This window comes from Poecile atricapillus, chromosome 11 (genome assembly GCF_030490865.1).
Source record: "Poecile atricapillus isolate bPoeAtr1 chromosome 11, bPoeAtr1.hap1, whole genome shotgun sequence".
Lineage (NCBI taxonomy): Eukaryota > Metazoa > Chordata > Aves > Passeriformes > Paridae > Poecile > Poecile atricapillus.
In genome coordinates, this window is record NC_081259.1 from 6,871,089 (window position 1) to 6,892,204 (window position 21,116).

A 21,116-nucleotide genomic window follows, 5' to 3' on the forward strand; every position below is an offset into this window, starting at 1 on the left:
TTAGAAGATTATGGTTTTGTACTGACATCAGCAACGGGAAGTGTGTGCACATTGAGTGTCTGGTATGTCTTTGTGTGCCACTGAGCTCTGTAAGCATCTGCCTTGTGCCCAGGGACCCAGGTTCATGTTACTGCACCAAAAATCCTTTGTTATTCTTTCAAAAAGAATGAACTAAAAAGAACCATACCAGAATAAAGTTATTCCAGCAGTAAAAGACTGAAGTTAGTATCCCCAAACTGGAAAGACTAGAGCTAACCTTTGTCTTCTTCATATCCAGTAATTATCTCCACTGACAGCCTTCTAACCATCCTGGAGTGATGCCTCTCAGGTCCAAGAATTCTATTCTGGTGTTGAGAAGGCTGAAAAAAATACCAGTTGTAGGGCTAATTGACCTTTTCACATTGAGAATATTTTGCTGGAAAATCCTCATCCAACCCTCTACTCAACTTCTTTATCTGCTCCTTCTTGTTTACCAAGCCCTTTGATATCACTCGGCCAAAGCTAAAAGTGGACTCCGTGCCCTCCTAGGAATTCAAGCCACAACTACAACTGTACTACAGCGTCTTGTGCAGCGGGGAGCGAGCCAGGCCCCGAGCTGCTGTGCTCATAGACAGCTATAGGTGTGTGGGCACCACTGTGGGGGCCCTTGGAGCAAACTGTCCCCCAGCCCACACCTTGAAGAGGTGGCTTTCCTCCCTGTGCAGCCACGGGATGTCCCTCTGCGGTCACTCCCTGACCCGCAGGGCGCTGCCTGTGGCCACGGCAGCTGCCACTTGGGACAATCATCGTGGTTGGAAGCCAAAAACCCTCCCGAGCGTTGCTCCACCTGTCCCTCATGCCGGGTGTATCTTCCGTTCGTTGTCAGCGCTCGTTAAGAGCGAGGGCATCTCTCTCTCGCCCGCTTTGCCTTCTCCGTGTCTCCGGTTTCACTGGAATGGAGTCAAACGGAGAAGAGTCCACGCAGGGTCTGGAACGGATCAGCAGGTCAGCTGGGAATGCCTGTCAGGCAGCCAGCGCTGCTCCCTCCCTTCTCCCTGGCTTTCTTTGAGGTTTGTAGCTCTTCTGCTTTCTTGTTGCTATTGCCACCCTCCCCACACTCCCCCTACCACACATCAAGCACCCAGACCTTTCCTGGGCTCTTTACTTAATCCCCGGGATTCTTTATATAGGGATTAATCTTCTGGTCACAGTAGGAGAGCTGGGAGGGAGGGGGTACATTTATCTCTCCTGCTGAGGTCTAGAGTTGCATTGCTGTGATTATTGGTGGGAGCAGTGTGCGTGTGTCTGGGGATCTGTGTTTAGTTCTTCGTTTCTTAAACGACGCAGGGGCAGCAGCAAGGCAAGTTGGCAGCTTGGCTTTCGAGCTGCTTTGTGTCTGCTGCTACAAGGAGGGAGTGTGAGTGGGGAGCAGCATGGCAGAACAAGAAGCCAGTGGCTTGCAAGTCCTTCTCTCCACCCTCCAGGTAAGAACAGCTTGAACTAACAAGAGAGGCGCTTGGGCTTGTTTTCCTCTTTAATTCCCCATCAGTGACCTGTTGGGTTGAGGCTGTTGCTACGAGCTCCTGGCTGCCTTGGCTCTAACAGCATCAGTGTGCGGGAGCCCTGACCTGCACCTCCTGCCCTGAGAAGCCTTTATGAATTGAAGTTTCAGTGCTCAGTGATGAGTGCTGGCAATTACTGCTATGCATCAATCTCTGGGCCCCGTCTGAGGGCAGAGGCTCCGCTCCCGAGGTCTCGCTGTGTTCAGCAGGGGAGCAGGGAGGTGTGAGGCACTGGCTGCTGTGAAATGAATGGGACCTGACAGCGCTGTCAGTCTGAGCTCAGCGCGTCCCAGGGCTGAGGGGCACGAGTAAACAGATCTGCCTGCGAGAAGCAAGTTCCTCCCTGTCAAATTGTCTGCACCAGGACCCTCAAGCACTCCAGGGAAGTGACAAAAACTCTAGACTTTGGTGAGGTGCTGGTGTTGGGTGTGCTCAGTGAATGGTCCCGAGGACCAGAGGGAAGTGTCCCAGTCCAGGATCATACTTGGTGGACAAACTTGGCCATGGGATGAAGGAGAGGCATCTAATTTTTCCCACTGCAAGGATGCATTCCTTCTGGCAGGAGAAGATGCCCAGGTTGAGGCATGAGCTACCCTATGAAATAGGGAGCGTGTTTTGGGAGGGAACCTGTGCATTTATAAGCCTTGTTTCATCATGAGGGATGGGTAGGAACTGCTTTGCCAAGACAAGCTACTTGCATATAGAGCAGCTTTTAGACAGTCACGATGAAATGCCACTTGCGTGCACTCCTCAGGTGCCCTGAGCCCTTGTGTGCAGCTGTGCTGACGTGGGCCAGAGCCCTGTGGGGACAGGAGTCTCATGCCTGAGGCAGCAGCATCCTCTGACTGCTACATGTGCCATCAAAGCCTCACACATTGCAGATGCAGAAAATGAAGGAGAGGCTGTGCAAAAAAACACTGACCCACCTGGGTCAGCCCAAGGATTCCTGTGTCCCAGCCCTGTGTCTCGGGAGGTCTCTGTGACCAGCTACAAGTGTGCAGAGGAGGTTATAAAACCCAGTGATAGCAACTGGCTTTGAAACTATAATTGTGGGGGCTGATTTGACGTATTTATCCAAGCTTATGTAACTGTCAACAACTTTTACTTCTCATATTAAACACTGGTCTGCCCTCTGTAGCCCCTTATGTCGGTGAGTTCTTCAGGCATGCTGAAGAAAATTATCCTGCTGTCCTTCTGTGTTTTGGCAGTGTAACTTGCTTGCCCTATGTTGTTACAGCTTATTTAATTCATATTTTGTAGTAGATCATGTTTGTTCTGTATCCAGGCTATAGTTCTCTCCCTCTTTCTTTGGATAATTGAGAGTTGAGTGTACATCTGTTTTTTCTTATGCTCTCTAACATAACCGTTCTGGTGTTGTCTGCATAATCTGGGAACAGAATTGGACAAGTGTCAGACCTAAACTGTAACCTATAGTTTAAAATCGCATACACAGTTCATTGACAAAGCTACATGGAGGTCTAAACTAGAAATGGTTAGGAGCACTGCAGGCATGGTATTGGTAAAACCACAAGTAGTACAGCATTCACCCCTGGTGCCACATAATCCCACCTTGATACGAGACCCTTATTACCAAAAATTCTATATTCACTTGGAGGACATAAAAAATCTTTCTTGTTATATCTTCAATTTGATGTGGAGGATTGGGAGCTGAAAGTCAGAAAGTAAGGGGTTGTTGACAATTAAATGTTCAGATTCACCTCTTTCCTCTACCTTCAGCCAAAAAATTACCAGCATAACTTTGTAATACTATTACCTATCTCTGCTAAAAGATCAGGTGATAAAAAAGACCTTTACTTGACACAGTTGGAAAGTATTGGCCTGGGAAATAATAACTTTGGTTGATGTTTGCCTTTGCTGATAACATCCCTCCACACTTTGTTATTTTCTGCAACAGCTGTCCAAAACATGGTTGTTTTGTTTTTGTGACCTGCTGGATTGTCAGTGCTGGTTCATATTCTTTTATTGGGCATGAAGAACATATCTGCTGCTTACAGCAGGCTATTCTGCAGGGTATTACTGGGTATTTTCCATTTCTGTTAGCACATGATATTGCTTTGAATTCAGAAAGCTTTCAGGTGAAGAAAGAGGGAACATTCAGCCAGTCTTTACAAACTCAGAATAAAAAAATCCTTTCTCCATCAGTCACTCACACAGAGCTAAATTTCCCTTCCAAGAACTGGCACAGATTTTTATTCCCAGTTGGAGGAATGTCCAGACCTGAATAGGGTCTGTCACCTTCTGCTGAGGGAGGGATCTCCCCCATTTCTTCCTGGCATAGACACTTTCACTCCTAGACTCACAGCCTGGCTCTGGTAAGGGCAGTATCAAGCAGAACAAATCCAGAACACTGTGCACTTTGTAACTGAGCAACTGCTATAGTCACGGAAAGAAGAAACACATTTTTTAATTCTTCAAAACTATTCCCAGTGCTGTGAAGGAGCGTGATCCTCCAAAGACAGCTCAAACCCCTGGAAGTGCAACGTGCTACGGATGTTCTGCAAAGTGACAAGGTGAATAGCAAAAACTCCTTTCAAAGCGCAGCTGCATTTTGTCACCAAAATGTCACTGCAGGGAAGACGTGACATTTCAGTTCTCTAGGTAAAAAGTGCTTCACTGCTTACAATGTTCGGCTTTAAAAATGTGAAATTCAGATTTAAGAAAACCCTCCCCCCGTCTCACAGGTTTTGTGTCAGTATGGCAGAGCCAAGCTCTGAGGATTTTACTGTCATTTCTCATTTTCTCTCTAAGCCTGCTACCTTCTTTGCTCTCTCTTCCTGACTCTCCCTCCAGTGTGATCCTACAATTGTCACCTCCCATCCCTCTGGCTTGGATAGTGTTCCCTGTTTCTGTTCCCATCTCTCACGGCATGACATCGAGCTCCTCAGCCCCGACCCAGCCCCTCTCTGTCTTTCATACCCAGACAATGCAGTCCCTCAGTCAAGGCTGGGCTGGTTGCCACTCTCACCCTGGTCCCTGGCCACAGCCTGGCAGAACACCCTCCCCCATGTATGGTTTCTGACCAGGCAAAAAAGTCTGACATCCCATTTTACGGGAAGCCTCCTCAGTGCAAAATCCCAAGAGATTTGGGATTAGATCTCCTGTTTATTTTAATGACAGGAGGAGGTATCTGGGTGTTAGTTAAAAACAGCTGGTACTTGCTAAGAAGAGCAATAGAAAATTGGAGCCAACATCTTGCCTTGTGACCCAGACTACTGAATCCCTTGAGACTGTAGAGTATTTTAGTTCCTCCTCCTCATTGCCCTGGTCTTCATCTCACCTCGCCCTCGGATCATTTAGACAAATAAGAAACATTTTGATTCTTCCCTTTCCTTCTCCCTGCTCTCCTCCTCACTGCCCATGCCTTGGTTACCCCCAAGAACATCTTATTCCATGGCAGGATACATCGTGTTGCCTGAGGAGTCCCAGATTTCCTGTTGGCTCTCAGCATGATTTTCACATGTTTCCCAAAGCCACAGTCCCCGTTCACATATTCTGCAAAGCTGGCAGCCCCTGGGGCTGTTGGCAGATCTTTGGCTCAAACTGTCTTACTGTGTTGGACTTCACAGGTTCCCAAATGCTACGGTTTGACAGGGAAAAGATGCAAATCTTATGTGTCAGTGGTGGATGTTGTTTTTGGGAAGGGGTTTATCTGTGAGTGGCCGCAGTGTCCAGCAGAACAGACACAGGATCTGCTGTTTGATAACTTGAAGCTCTCAGCTCTTTGCGCTGCCCCTTCCGAGCTGTCGTGCTGGCTGGCTGACAAGGCAGAGCTATTGTTATCCTAAGGACAAGTGGGAAGATATCTGTGCTGCTCCAGTGACAATGAATAGAAATGCATTTTGCAAAACGATTTGGTCTCCTCTGCATCCTTGCACTCACTCTGTCAGCAGAGCTGCTGAGATTCCTGGTTTTGAGAGAAACAAAAAAAACCAGGAACTGCTCAGGTAGCAGAATGGCCACTCGTTTGGGTTGGGGGTGGAGGAGCTCAAAGTTTGGATCTGTGTTTTTGGGAGGCAGCCTGGCAGGCTGGGTTTAGTGGAATAGTCTTAAAGGGAACAAAAATCAACTCAAAAACCAGATGGTCATTTTAATGTAGTTCATTAAATGAGTTTTACTGAGATTGTTGTACTTAAAGTTAGCAGCAGTGGACTTATTTCTGCTATTCCTTATAAAAACTGATTAAGCTTTACAACAGCAGAAGTGCAGTTAGGACATGGAAACACTTGGCTTGAACACTTGAACACTTGAGGGTTCAAGGAGAAATAATGGATGCAACTTTTTCATGTCTTGACTTCCAATGACACTTGGGCAGCATGAGCCTGGTTTTAGCTTTAAACATTGAAGAAAAGGCATAATCCTCCATAAACAATCCTAGAGAGGTAGAGCAGGTCCCACCTCTACTTTTAGGGTCACTGCTTTTCCTTCCCACCTCCATTGTCATCTCCTTCCTGTCCAAGGACAACCTGAAGGTATCCCAGAGCTTTTCCCTACAACCTTTGTCTCACCGCCATGGGACACTACTAAGCAGCAAATAAGAAAAGAGGTTAGCATCCATACATTAATCCCAAAATCCTGGCAGGCCACAGAAGAAATATTGAGGTTTGTTACTCCCATGAACCATCTCAGAGCGCTAAAAACCCTCTGAGGAAGCTGTGACAGCTTTTGGACTCTGCTGAAATCCTTCCACCGACTGAGCTGGGACCAGAATGGCTCTCTGTCCCTGGGCTGGCCACAGCTGTTTCTCTGAGCACACTGGCAGCTCTTCTGCAAATGCCTCCAGATGGGCTACCCAGAATTTTCTGTGGCTGAATAAAAGAGAATTCAGAACCTCAGGGTGCAAAATGTACCCAGAGACCGATTGGAGCAGCAGCAGTGATGGCTGAGCTGAGCACAAGAGTGAGCCTCAGCTGGAGCCTCAGCAGAACTTGCTGTGTCAGACCAGGAAAGTGAAGTTCTGTTCATCTTCTGCTGTCCCTCATCCTTGTCTAGAATGGTTTGTGCTTTGAGGACAAATGAGACTGTGTCATTAATGGTCAAGGAGAGCCCTTTCTCCCTTCCTTTAGCAATGCAAATGTGACAGGATATCCACGTTACTGGATCAGTTGGGTGCCAGTCTGGAAAAATGCATGATAAACCTCTGCTTCTGAGTTAATCATATGAAACATGGCAATAATCCCACCGTGCCTCACATCAGTGTTTGAGAAACCAGGTGATGAACATTGGGGAAAAAAGAAGAAAAAAAAAAAGCCCTGAAGTTTTGGTGACAGCACAGGGAAAAAAGAATAAATTGAGAAGCAAATTAATAATTTGTTTTTGTGCAGGGCTTGGATCCCGCACAATAAATAATGCACAGAACCAAATGCTAAATGATGAGGACAAAATGCTTCATGGGGTGATTTTCCAGGCAAAAGGCACTGCTCATCCTGAAGCAGAGGTTTTGTGAAATTTAACAAGTTGTCATGTGGAAATTAAAAAATGCAGTTACTCCAGGGGACCAAATGAAATATCAGGAATGCTTTAAAACTGGTGCTTTTTAGCTGTTGAGGGGCTGCCTTTATGCTTATGGCCAAGCTGTTTAACTTAGACTATTTGGATGTAATATAATGGCACATTATGCCGTGTCATGCAACTCAATATTGTGTATTTTGGTACAGCATTATAGACACAAACAAATTAATAGAATAAACCACATTATGGAAGGAGGTATATGGATTTGTTTAGACTTTCACATACAGTATGCAAATATATTTTAAAACATCTGTTTATCTGTTTGTAAATTGAGGATAATTATTGGTAGTTATCTAGCCTCCCTAGCTGTTTTGTATGCCTACAGATGTATTTATATATTACATCAATATTTTTATGACAATAGAAAATTTCTACCTTCTCTTTTCCTCAGGTTTCAATAATTTCTCTCTTTGAAATATAAGAAGAGATGTTTTCATACAGAGAGATGTTTGCCTGAATAGGTCTTGCTAGTGTTTCTTTGTGTAGCATAATCTTATTTTCAGTATATTATGCCGCATTTGTTGTGATGGCTTAGACACATTTTTCTGTCCAATGCATTGGTCCAGTCCTCTTGGTTTTATCTATAATAGGGAAAAAATGTCTGTAGTAGAAAATGTGTTCATGGGCATTTTGAATTAAAGTTTATTATATTACGTTCAGCAAAGCACACACAAAAAGTTGCTTGTATTGAAAAACCTATGGGCTGATAATGGTTGGCTCCAGCAGTGTCTACTGGCACCAGCAGAGATATTACTGATGTGTGTTAACAGAAAGAAAATAATTTCATACGCATACTGGCAGTTTAAGAGATGGGGAGGGATTTTTGTGTTGCTTGGCCTGGGAGAGCAGGGTTGGAAATTGCTCCTGGAGTTGTTGTTATCACAGACACGCCGCCTCTGTGTGATCCCTCCTGTTTGTGCCAGGATAGATAACACAACTCGTACCATCATCACTCTTGCAATGAAATCTGGGGGGGATTTAAACCTCTGGAAGTGCAGGTAAAACCCTCTCCTTCCTCAGCGCTCCAAGAGCAGTCAGTGGGAATGCAGAATAAGGCAGTGCTTGCCAGTAGCTCCTGATGGGACTGGTGGTGTTCCTGGGCAGAGGTGTCCCTCTCCTGTGTCTGTCAGGGTTGGTGTGTGCACACCTGGCACCCTCAGGCTCTGAGAATGCCAAATCCACGCACACCCCACGCTCCCACACGTGTCCCCGGGCTCTGCCAGGCTCCAGTCTCATGACTGTGCTGCTCTCACCAGGCCAGGGTAGAAAATAATTCCCTCCTGCCTTCCCCTGCTCTTTTAATAAGCACTTGTCTCACGGACAGTCTATTTGCACCTGTTTGCCCACAGGGCCCAATGGGCCCGAGGACAGAGGCGCGGATCCATCAGCGGAGCCGCTCTGCGCGCCGGGAATCTCCACAGGGAAGGATGGGGAGCTGTGATTCCCGGGAAAAGCAGCTGATTTTGGTCCCCAGGGAACTCTGAGGTCAGAATGCTCCAGGGAATTGGTGAGACCTTCTGTGAGAGGGAGTAACAACCTTCTCCAAGAGCAGTAGCTCACCAGCCAGCCTCCCTTCTCCCCTGGGCTAAACCAGGTTTGCTGCAGGAGGTGAGGAGTGAGTGTTAGGGGTAAGCAAGGTGCTAGTTCTTGACATTGGTGCCTGCAATCCTGCAAGCTTTGTGTGCCACAGAGAGCATTACTGGGCTGCTGCTTCAGAGGAGACAGATTATTACAAAAATACAGTTTAATTTAAGATGACTAAGAAGCAAGAACATGAATCCAAATCAGTAAAATATTTGTCGGCATTTTCTGTTATTAAAAATCTGTGTTTATTCCCCTGATTGTTTCATTTTATGAGAAGTTGACCTAAATATAATCTAGGTGGATTCTTTGAATCTTGGCAATTCAAATCTCCAAGAACTGGATAACCGTCCTCCTTTTAATACAGGCAAAACAATTTATCTTAGTACAGTTTTGGGAAGGAAAGTCTAATGCATTGAAGATCATTTATTAATAAGGGAAACTTTACCATTCTCCTCCAGAGGCTGATGGAGACAGAGCCCATTCATGTCCATGACTTAGTATTTCCTTTTGATCTGTGTGCTGTAATGACTTTTGTCTTACTGAGGCGGAACCAAACACACTGTACAGAAATCAAGGTCTCAGAAATCAAGAATTTGTCATTGATTTCATAAGGTGTCATCTAGAGAGGACAAAGATAACAGAGTAGAGATTCTTCTCCCTGCAGGCACTACTAAGGTACAAAAAAGAGAATTGGTGTTTTAGACCAACTATTGATTAATAGAATAACATTTGCTTGATAAGAAATTACATGGGCAAAGCTAAATCTTCTTTCCTTTGGGGGTTTAGAGAACAAGGATGGGTTTTTCTTCCCATGGTCTCTTCTTATGGAAGAACACAGCCTTATTTTCAAAAGGTGGTGTAGGTTGAGGTGGAATTAATGAGAACTGCAAAGCTTTCATGATGATTCTTATTAGAAAATTGAGTAATTCTGACACAATTCAAAATCCTGCGGGAGAAGCAACCACTCTACCAAAGAAATCTTGGCTTTTTTCCCCCTGCCTTTCAACAAGAGATGCTTTGAAACCAAAACATATGGGTTTTTTTCCTGACATGGAAACACCACAGCATTGTGTTTTATTGCAGTCAACTTCTGAGAGCCTTTTATGCACATTAATTTTTGGTGTAATTTACAGGCAAAGGCTTTCCCACTGGGCCTAATGGGAATTTGATCCCTGTAGTAAACTGAGACAGACTCTTCTCCCCATGGCCCATCAGCTCAGTGCACTGTCTGGTACCTGTTTCTTTCCTTTCAAAGGAGGGAATGATGCTGTATTGATGGACAAAGCAGGAGTGCTGGGCTTTATTTCAGAACTGTTACAAACCCCATCAAACTCATTCAATGTCTGTGCCTTCTGCTTTCTTCATTTGGACAGTAGATGGAGATCAGGTTCATCTGTCAAGTTAGGGCAAAGGGAATCGTAGCTCACATTGTTTCCCAAATCAAAGGGTGGAACAACTCACTCTCTGAGCAGATGACACTCATGCAGCCTGGGTGAAATCAGTGCGGCGCCTGTCGTCCTCTGCCGTCTTCTGTGGTTTTTATGGGATTCCTGATGAAAGGCCAAAGCAGCAGATTTACAATGAAGATAAAGCTGGCCCTCCATTTTATTCAGGATTAACCTGGCAAGCAGAAGATTGACAGGGAGAGAGATATCCTCCCATAAGCAGTTTGCTTGGCATGGTGAATGCCCACCTGTCTCACTTCAAAGGAGGGGAGGAGGGAGAGTGGACCACCTGACCTTTCCCTATGATTAAAATGCTGATCTGATGAAGTCAGAGGAACAAACTGAACTGCCTCTTTCAATCTTCAATTCTTCCAGGAATAAACCAGCACCATCCATATGCAGAGTTTCTGGAGAGGCTAGGGGAAAGCAATATTAATGCCCTGGTTTATCTGACCTTCTCTTTGGGACAATCTTCTGCAATTTGAATGGCTTCTGGCTCCATGTTAAAGTTCTGCAAGTGGGGGAGAGAGAGCTGGAGGTGACAAAGGAGAAAGAAAATGTGTGCCTGGCTCCGTTTTCTTTGACAATTTCTCTTCCCATATGGCTAAGGTCATTTGATCTCCCCACGATGCACAGAGACTTCAAGGGGACAGCTGGATGCAGAGATGCATTAAAACAACTTCTCTTTGAGATGAAAACCATGATTATTAACAGCTTGTTTCAAAAGCTCTCGCAGCAGCAGCTGTACCTCACTGACTGAAAACTCTGGGGGGTTTGTCTAAAAGGTCTGCATGGCTGGGTGATCAAACAGTTGGAAATCTCCCTAGCTGAGAGTCCCCTGCTATGTCCAACAAAGCTCGTAGAGCACTATTACACCAACAGGTCTCCTTGGGAACATGCTAAAACAAAACAGGACACTACAACAACTTTTTGGGGATCTCTCCCTGCTGGCAATGGATGCAGGCATCAGAGGTAGATTCTGACATAGATCAAATCTCCCAGTTCACCTGAACAATTCACCTTTCTCTGAGAGATCAGCTCACTGTGCCAGTGCATGTTCTGCCCATTCCCATGTGAGAGAGTCTCAGAAGAGACAGCCCGAGGGGTCTGCTTGGGTGAGCTCCACAGGGGATCCCAGCAGAATGTGTAGAGCTGGGTATTTTTAAATATAACTCCTGTCCCTTTTCCTGGGTCACAAACACAGACATGGACTCATTCATGGAGCTAATAAAATTACTTTTATCTTGACTGACCAACACTCAGTTTGCAGGTGGTTCTGAGCTACCGGATGAAGTAACAAGGGTGGAATAAACCCCCAAACATATCTGGTTTTGGCATGGTGGCATTGGCTTGCTGCTGTTGGGTGTCTTGCATGGGGTGTAGACTGAAGATAAAGGAGATAAAAATCTTTGTTACCTCCTGGATGGAAAATGACATACCCCTATCAGACCTCTTAAAAGTTTGGCAGCCTTTTAGAGAACTGAGGGCTTTGCTGTTGAGAGATTGCTGTTTAAATCTAGATGGATGGGTCTCAGCAATGCAGTTAAATGGAAGTTCTGCCTTGTATTACTGGTAATATTACTTTAAATCATTAGAATTTCAAAACACAGTTTGCTATTCATTATGGATGCCGAGTTTCGTTTGTTGTTTGATTTTTCACTTAGACTGGATGGCAAAAATAGGTTCATCATTTTCACTTTCAGGTTCCATCTCTGAAGAAAATAAGCTGTGACTAACAATAGTTATTAGTGGCTTGTCTCCGCTGCCCATACCTCGATCATCGTTATTAAAAGTGATTGATTAAAAGCATTTGCATGGCTATTCCAGGAGGCACTTTTAGAAGTGGGGTAGATTGACACATAAGGACACTTGTCTTGGCAAGAGAAAGGACTGGTGTTTTTCTACAGCAGAGTGTAATTTATAGTGATCCTCATCTTCGGCCTGTACAAGTCAGTGACAATAACGTGCAAGTGGGATTGTTTGCACTGGAATACAGAGAGAAGCCTGGACTGAACACAGGCAAGTGCTAGGCCAAACTGAGATTAGACACAGAGATTCTTGGGCTTTGCTGTGTGTGGTCCAAGCAGGAACATGCCAGAGAAGGCAAGGATAGCAGCACCTTCATTATGGTTATTTATTTCCACATGCACATACTCATGTTTGCTATAGCATTCAAAAATCCATGGTTTCATCAAAAATCGAGTGCATCTGGAAATTTTCCAAGATTCTCCAGACTCACTTGCACTTTGAGAAATGCCATTGCTTGTAAAAAAGTTTGTCAATTCCCAAATGTGCTTTATCTTTGAAAGACAAAGTGTTCTCTGGACTGACACCCATCAAATCTCACAAAAAAAAAAATGCTGCTTTTTTATCGTTGGTAGGGGAAAATAACACTAAAAATGAATGGAGAAAGCAGGTCCCTCCCTATTAAATTAGGGTGGCAGTTGTGTTAAATATCTGTAACAGAGTGGCGTTTGAATGAAACGTTAATATTTTAAATTAGTTCAAAAAGTAATATAAAAAGCAGGAATAAATCCAAGAAACAGCAATAAACAGTAGGTGCTGGCATGCATATAGAATTCACTGTGCAAGAATGGTTAATGCCTTATAGAAACTTAATAAGAGAGCGTGAAAGGCATATGCTAGGATAATCTTGGCATTAAAATAAAAATAGATTAAAAAGAGCAAAAAAGAGAGTAATATAACAAATCCAGTCAAAATCTTTAGGTGTCATAGGTAACTTATTGTAAAATAAGAGATAAAACCTGGGAGGATTTATCTGCAGTAGAAATTACAGGAAGAACATTAGATATATTCAAAAGAAATTCTAAAAGCCTTTTGCAGAGTATCACGTGTTTTGATTTATCTCAAAGTTTCCTCATTCTTTTAACACTTCCAATTTGACAGAAGCATTTGAGGGTTATATAATAATGTGTTTTACCACTGTTTCTGCATAATAAAGTAATTGCTCTATTAGAGGTGCATTTGTAAGAGGAACAAGTGACACAAAGGAACTTTGTATCAGGAGGAACTTCTGCACAAGGACAAGCTTTTCTTTGAAAACACTGAGAGAACTTTGGTGTGAAAAAAGAAAGAGAGGAAAAAAGCGGTTTACTTTGCCAACAGAATCCAAGATATTGCAATCTGTCAGGGCATAATTCCTGCAGATATCTGAGTGTGAATATATTTTATTGGAGGGACTCACTAATAGCAAGGCACTGAGATGAACAACCTTCCTCTGAAGTTAGGGGAAACACCTTTGAATCTTTTTGACACAGTAGGCAAAACATCCTTTGGAAAAAGATCAGGTCATGGTCCATGTGCTTCCTAATTCCTGTATGGATTAACTAAATGTAGTCCCTTGGCACAAGGATGAATGTCTTTTTAAATAGCTCTGGGACCCACCGGTGGGGAGTAGCTCTTTCTTCTCCCAGTCTGGCATCAGTACTCCTTGCAGGGGATAGATTTTTTTGCTTCAGTTACTTCTGGGAAGTTGGGAGGAGAAGAATGATCTCAGGGAAGGAAAATTTTGAACTCCTCACAAAAAGATGGAAGTAAGTTCGTGGTTGAGGGCCATAGTACTTCTGTGCACACAATGTTTCTGCTTCATTTTGTTGTAATAGCTATTCTGGCTCTGCCAGCTATCCTCCACATTTCCCACCACAGGGTGATATTTCCCACCAGGAAAATAAGAAACAATCTGATCTTGATGAGGCATGCTATTGGGCAGGTGTCAGCTAGTATTTGTGAAGAAATCTGTGATTCTCTGATGCAAGGTGTTATGTTAGTGCAATTTATTGCATTAAATTTTGTAAGATTCCTTGGCACAGATGATTTGCACCATGTTATTCACCAAGTTATTTTGGCTAGAGATCAGCTTAAGCCAAGCTGTTTCATCTCAACACCTTCATTGTTTTGAGGACATTCAGATGTAAGTTTGGAATTTTCCCATCTCTGCCTTGAAGCAGTTCAGTCCTGCAGAGTGTAGCCTGTGTCCTTTGAGAAGAAGTCCTGGAGCTCAGTGAACAGGAGCAAAGCCCTGTCCATTCACACATTAGAAGTTTGCTTTGAGGCACCACTCCTGCTCACCTGGATGAGCTGCCACCCTCTGTGAAGGGCTGGAATCATAGCACCCAGCGGTGATCTGATGAGTTACTGAAAAAGATAATGCAGGTTATCACACCCAAGTGCAAAGAAAGATGAGAAAAAACCTTCAGGTCATTGCAAGCCATGAAAAAAGCAACCCACCTGAATGCAGCAGGCCAGAGGGAGGGATATTTTTAAGGAGTCTTTGCTATATTTTCTGATATAAACCCCATAATTTCTGCTTTGGGGCTTGGTGTGGTGTGAAGCACCAGTAGGAAAAGAAATATCTGGCGCTTGGCTCAGTGGGGTGCTTGCCATGGCTCACAGGGGTGGCCAGGGCCACAGGGACTTGTCTCCAAGGCTTGGGAACAGGAGCAAGAAGTTGCCGGGCCACGTGTCCTGTCCCTGGAGGGCCCTTGGCTGCCCCGGGTACAGTTTGAGGGCTACGTGATCCCCCACAGCTGCGGACGCCTTTCTCCCAGGATTAAAGAGGTCACTTAGGACACTCCCTGAGCTGCAAGGTCCTCCTCTCTGAGGCTTTAAATAGCCCCTTTTCCTTCCATGTCTCCTCTGAGTTTCCTGGCTTGCTCAGGCCTATCTGACTACTGAGGAGAGGAAATCCAGATTTGGACTCAGAAATTCACGTACTGTTTACCACAGAGGATGGTGACTCCTGTGATGATGCTGAGGATGTTTGGATGATTATTTTGGGAGCAGGGGCAGCTTGACCATAATTTCTTGGGATCCTTCTTAAGCTGGAAAATGGTAGTATTGTTAAGAAGGCGCTCCACTTATGCCAAAATTCAGGCTATAATCACTTTAATTGGAATCCTCCCTTACTCTGTGGTTGCCTACTGATATTTCAGAGGTCTCAGAACACTTTTTTCCCCCTCTGAAATAATGATTTTGTTCCCCCGTAAACCTCCATGTAACAAATACCGTGGGCCTTCCAACAAGAAGTTATCACGCTTAGCTGGCTGAATATTGAGGCTGAGGATGGGAGCATACAGACAAGAAACTCTCCAGGGTATTTTGCTCTCTTATTTAAGTGTGAATTTTTAGCTCCTCTTAAATTAGAAAAAGCAATTTGCTCTGACAAAGCACAGAACATAAGGCACCAAACCTGGCTTCACAGTTATTGCAAGGCTGGATTGTCAGCTGTGGGAAGGAGATATCCAGCTGGCAAATCCATAATGCCAGTGGTGAGTGGCTGTGCCCAGCAGTTTGAGCTGGTAGGCACCTCTACCTTGCTGCCAGAGGACTCTCTGATTTAAGCATTAAGAGAGTAATTAGAACCCAATATTTTCTAGAGGTCTCAAGAGACAGTGAGGACTAATGCTGCTCAGCCTCTAACCTGCTCTTGATTTTAGCCACTATTAATTTTGCACCAGAATTTCTCTTCAATAGGCTTCAAGTGCAGGGAGTGAGAAATCTGACTTGCAGATGTAAGTCTCATTACACAGGCAGCTGGGCTGCTGACTGCTATTTGTGTGAGCAAATTTATTAAGGGAAAGAGAAGAGAGGAGGATATATTTTGGACAGGTCAAACCCTGCTTCCGTATTTAGAAACAGGCTATTTTAAAACAAACAAACAAACAAACAAACAAACAAACAAACAAACCCTGGAACTGGATATCCTGTTCCTTAGTCTTATTAAAAAAGACCCAGACAAACAGGTCTGTAAGTTTTTTAGCCCAGTGCAGCACTACCTTTTCTGTAAAATTAGACCATTTTGTTTTGTTGTTTGTTTGGGAGATTTTTCCTAAGCAGTCACAGAGTTTTGTGAGACAATTCAATAATTAATTTAAAAGACGTATTGGTAGAAACCATGTTATGCATTGTCTTGCAAGAGCAACTTCTTTCATTTTGCATTCATTATTTTTGTGATTGGAATAACTGCTTTGTATTTCTTCCCCCAGATAAAATATTTATTAGTAAATCTCGCACCGCACAAATTAATGCTGTTTGATTTCTTTCTGGGTGTCCTTCTGTTTTCAGCATTGATGCTTAGACTCCCAACAAACCCTCTCAGTAGGTTGTGTGCCTCGTTCAGGGAAATACTTGCCTTTGGGCAAAAGACACAAAAGCCCAAAAGACTGAGTTTATGGGAAGTTTTTGTTTGAAGGCAGTGCTGGGAGGGGAATGGCGCTGGTGGCTGCTATCCTCCAGGTGGGACACGAAAAATCCCACCTCTGTTGGGTTTCTGAGTCTTGTGGAAAACATCCCCAGAGACTTCCTTGAGGTTACCTGTTACTGTGCCTTCTTAGCAATTTTATAATCTTGTCTTGAGTAAATAACAGCTGTCTTGGCATGTTCCCAGGAGCAGAACAAGGAGACAGGAGCTGTTCCCTGCTTAATCGTGGGTCAGTGAAATAATCCGAGCTGCCAGTCAGAAATGTTGGGATCGAGCTGTTGTCCTCCAAGCCCAATGTCACCAATTAATCACTTGCTGCCTGTAACGTATCAATGACGATGTGCTGGGGTATTTTTTTATTCCTGGCTTTCTCCATCCTCCTGCTGTTTATCTCTGAGGACCTTGTGCCAAGCTAACCCCAGTGTTTCAGGGATTTATTCCCAGAAAAAGCTCAGAGAGGAGCTCTCAGCCAGGAGCTGATTAAATGCATCTGAGCTCAGCCCTGTGATACTCCTGGTTGGGTGAGGAAGACAGGATGCTTTGCTGAAGTAAGGCTAAGAGAGATGACGGGCTCTGGCCAAAATGTACAGCCATGCTTGATATTTAAAGTGATGTTTTTGCTACTTTAACCTTTGTCGAGCCACAAGCTGTGAAAGACAACTACAGGCTGTTGTTAATAGGTATCAATTTGGCTCTAACTTTAAATCCTTTTAGTGAAATCCTGAAGGAGGTCAGTGATTTTGTAATCTAACTTAAGCCTCTGGGAACTTTCCTCTGCTCTTATTCCACCCATATACAACAAATGCATCTTCATTAGTCTGTGCACATGTACACGTTGTATCTAACATTTGTAAGCTCTGTCAGGAATGGAAAATACTTAGCAAGAGGAATTTTACTTTTCTCCTCTCTCTGGTTATGGTTTGTTCTTAAACCATCAAACATCTCTTTCAATAAAAATAACTAATGTGTTTATTTTTTACCAGAGCTGGGTAAGAAATTTACATTAAAGAAATTACTCTATTCATCTTTTTTAGATCAGGCACAAGTTGCGATTTTCTCATTTGTACTTACTGTTCAAAAAGATTTACTGAATATTTTTTTATGAATGAATATGTTGGCAATCCATCCGCAAAGGGTTTGTTATGTGTATTAATTTAAACAATCAATGCTAATGAATTTCAATGTCCAAATATCTTTGATGACTTTGAAAACCTGAAGCTAATTAGTCAAAATCTGAGATGTTTCTTTTCAAGAGGCAAGTTGTCATCTAGCAAGACAATAGCAACTTTAGGTTTGTTTTTTTCTGTGTTGTCTTGCTATTATAAATGGGAGCTGTGCTCTTCTGCAGAAGTCTGTATTATTCAGTGGTGCTACTAAAGTTACTGGAAAATATGTTAGAATTTGTAATGGGACTGGGGTTTTATCTACTGTTTCAGCCAACTCCTTCCTTTGTGTGCAGAAGGAAGAGGAGCAATGAGGCACCAACACAGAATTTTAGTGTTAAAATATCAAGAGTGAACATTCAGGTAGAATATTTGGCAATATCACCCAGATTTAATTTTCACATTTTAAAGGTTGATCTTTCATGTTCCCTCAAGTTCTTTGTTTGCCTGAGTCCCTGGATAAAGTGCATGGAAAGTCAGAGGATATCTTATGTCATCACTATTTGTGTTAATGGCTTAGGAACCCACAATCCAATCAGTTAAAATAAACAACCCAGTGTAATAGGAGCATAAATCAATGAAGACTTCATTACTGAAACCTTAATGTGCAATCCATCCACCTACAGAGGAAAGGGATACTGAGAGGCAGCAAAACAAAACCAGAGGACAGTCTGATTTAGGCAATCCTGAGATTTAAAAAGGTGTTGAGAACAGTAAGTCTTCCTGGAGTCAGTAAATTTGATGGATACTTATCATGCTGGACAACCTGCCCATGACTATTAAGTCCCTATGGTAAAAAATGCCAAGAAACTCTTGGGAAGAGAGCTCTGAATATTCTTTGTTTAGCCTGGGAGACTTGAGCCAGCTCAAATGAACAAAGACATGAATTAAGAAGATTAACATAGGACTAAAATGATATATCTTACCCAAGAGTACTGCTTCTCAGAAGTGCTCTGACCCTGCTGCAGACTTGCCTCACTGTGTGGTCCCTTGAGCCAGTGGCACAAATCTGGGTTCCTCTAAGGTGAGGGTGGCAATACTTGGTGAAATGAGTTACTGGATTTCATTAAAGCCACGTGCTCTGTTTGTCTTGGCTCTGAAAGGAGCAGTAATCTCATCACACCAAGCCTTTTGATTTCAACATGGATCATAAAAGGGCTGAACTTTTATGTTCAGTACTGAGATCTCTGCTAGTTGAGTTAATAACAAATAGAAGCAGCAGGCTCTCTCTCTGGGCATGGGCCAGCTCTGAGGTGGGGATGGACAGGCACTTTGCCTGTGGATTTTAGCTAAGAGCAAAAGCAAGTTGAGCCTTGAGAAAGCCATCAGTGCCCACAGACTCTCCTCCACTGAGTCCCCACTTCAGAAGTGATTCTCTATCTGTTTGCTCCAGTCTCATCCTCACCTGACTCTTCTTCTTTCCTTCCTTCCCCTTCCCCTGACCACATCTTGTTCTTTTCTCTCATTCCCCTGCTGACGCCTCTTGTCCCTGTGGCTCACTTGGAATATATATTGAGCAGAGAGTGGTTGGTAGAGCTGCTAATTGACCAAACCCAGCATGATGAAAAACTCTGTTTTTCAGAGATTTGGAGTTCGTTTTTGTTAATAATTATGACAAAAAAAAAAAAAGAAGAATAAATGTAAGAATACACACAAAGTTTAGGATACAGAAGCTAGGAAACATTGGCACTAACGTAGTTATTCCATGCAGAAAATGGCACATACATTTTGCCATTACAGAAGGACATTTGGTTGCAGGAAGCTGCCAAGCATCCTACAGGATTTCTATGGCAGAGGTGGAAATCTGTTTCTCCAGGCTGGCAGTCACCTGCTCTGAGTGCAGACCGATCAATTTCCTGCTTCATCCCCTGTCTCACCCAATGCACATCCTACCCACTTGTAATAAATGAGGAGGCATGATTACCTAATTAGCTACACAATCCTCAGCACCTTGTCAGCTTGTGCTGTCACTTTTTCAGGGGTCCATTGGGAAGGAAGGGTCCATTTGCATTAATAGTCATTATTACAGATCTGAATTAGATTTTCCCTAATATTCTTTCTAGAATTACTCTTTGCTATGTCTTAATTCTTGACTCCTTGTCTTAAATATACAGTTGCATAATGTTAAATATGTCAGAGAATGGTTGAATCAACTTGGCTGGTTAAATGATCGCACATATCTAGAACAGATACCAGGTTAGTTTAAGTTACAAGGTAGGTTAAGTTTCTGAAGCAGTTCAACATTCAAAAATATAGGAGCCATATATTTGCGAGATGTTATCTTATTGTTGTAATTTAATTGAAAATAAAATTATTCTACTATAGGTTGTGTGATCCTAAGGTTCTTTGGGACCAAGGCTATTCAAATGCACATTTTGTATTATATTAGAAATTTGTATAGTGTTGTATTTGTCCAGTAATAAAGACGTCCAAGTCTTAACCCAAATCCCTCAAATTGCAATACAGACTGGTGATTAATTCTTCAATAACAGCAGTGAAATCTGTTTGGAGGAGGATTAAAGAAGGGGTCTAGTGCATCACACAGGTGGATGGTAGATATCATGTGTTTCCTTCTCCTCAAGTGCATTGTATCTTATTTCCTCTAATACAAACTAAAGCAGAATGTGTCATGTCAAAGTGTGGTGATAACTTGGTCTTAAAATTGAATTATATTAGTTTAAAAATAAGCTTAGGAATTTTTCTTCTCAAATTCAAGGCTTCCATGTGGTTGTGGCTGCAAAGACAGGAGAATTTTCTTGTAGATGGGATTAATATAATTTAAATATATTGTTCTTCAACTCCAGTAATAAGAGACGCTCTCATGGAAAACCACCTCACATTTAACATTTCTGTGTGATACGGAATTTTCTCAACTTTGGGATAGGCAGATCAAACCAAAAAATGAGAGCTTTAGTTTGGAATTTGGATGTAAGTTCTACAGAAACGCTACTGTGTATAAAATACTGTGTAGTATATGTTAGAGGCTTTTAAAATGTGTCATCAATATGTTTCCACATATTCACTGTCCAGATGGCACAAAAATTCTCAGTATCCAAACAAGGATCTCAGTGCCTCTGTACTGCACGGTGCACTGCAGCCCTGTGCAGCACAAAGTGTCCTGTTCTAAACTGATCTGTAAATTTGGTTTCAATTCCAGAGCTCCTGTGACAAGGATGTCATCCTGAACATTCTCAGTGTCCTCACTGACTTGCTGTCTTTGGGTAAGGAAGCAAAGATTTGGGGCAATGGCTGTGGGCTAGGGCAGAAAGGGTAAGTAAAGGAATTCATACTTGCATTCAAACTTGACCAGGTGTTTGCAAGGTGAAAAAAATATAAATTGTACCTATAGATCAGCCATCCTTACTCCTGTGTTTGGAAAACAGAGCTTATTCAGTGTGCTAAAGAAAATTAAAAAAGAGACTCAGAGAAAGCTTAATTTTTTTTTTTTCTTTTAAGTTTCCAGGATGCCCATGGGTTGAAAAGTGTTTCATAATCCCTGGCAGTCAACCACAGAAATGTTCACCAGTGCCACTGGAGAGAGGACTGTGAGACAGGGAAAGGAACCTGACTTTCCAGAGCCCAGGGACCCTCTAATGCAGAGGGTTCAGCCTCTCTCCAAAAGGCACTTCAACCG

At 43.2% G+C, this 21,116-nt stretch overlaps 1 protein-coding gene across 1 annotated transcript in view; it reads left to right on the forward strand.

Moving 5' to 3' along the window:
- The first annotated feature begins 1,352 nt into the window (after nt 1–1,352).
- Nucleotides 1,353–21,116, forward strand: part of AGBL1 (AGBL carboxypeptidase 1) — a 267,540-nt gene continuing 247,776 nt past the window's right edge. The window contains exons 1-2 of the mRNA XM_058847276.1: nt 1,353–1,463; nt 20,640–20,703. Of these exons, the coding sequence (XP_058703259.1) occupies nt 1,413–1,463; nt 20,640–20,703 (115 nt within the window). The 5' untranslated portion in view covers nt 1,353–1,412. The remainder of the gene's footprint in view (nt 1,464–20,639; nt 20,704–21,116) is intronic.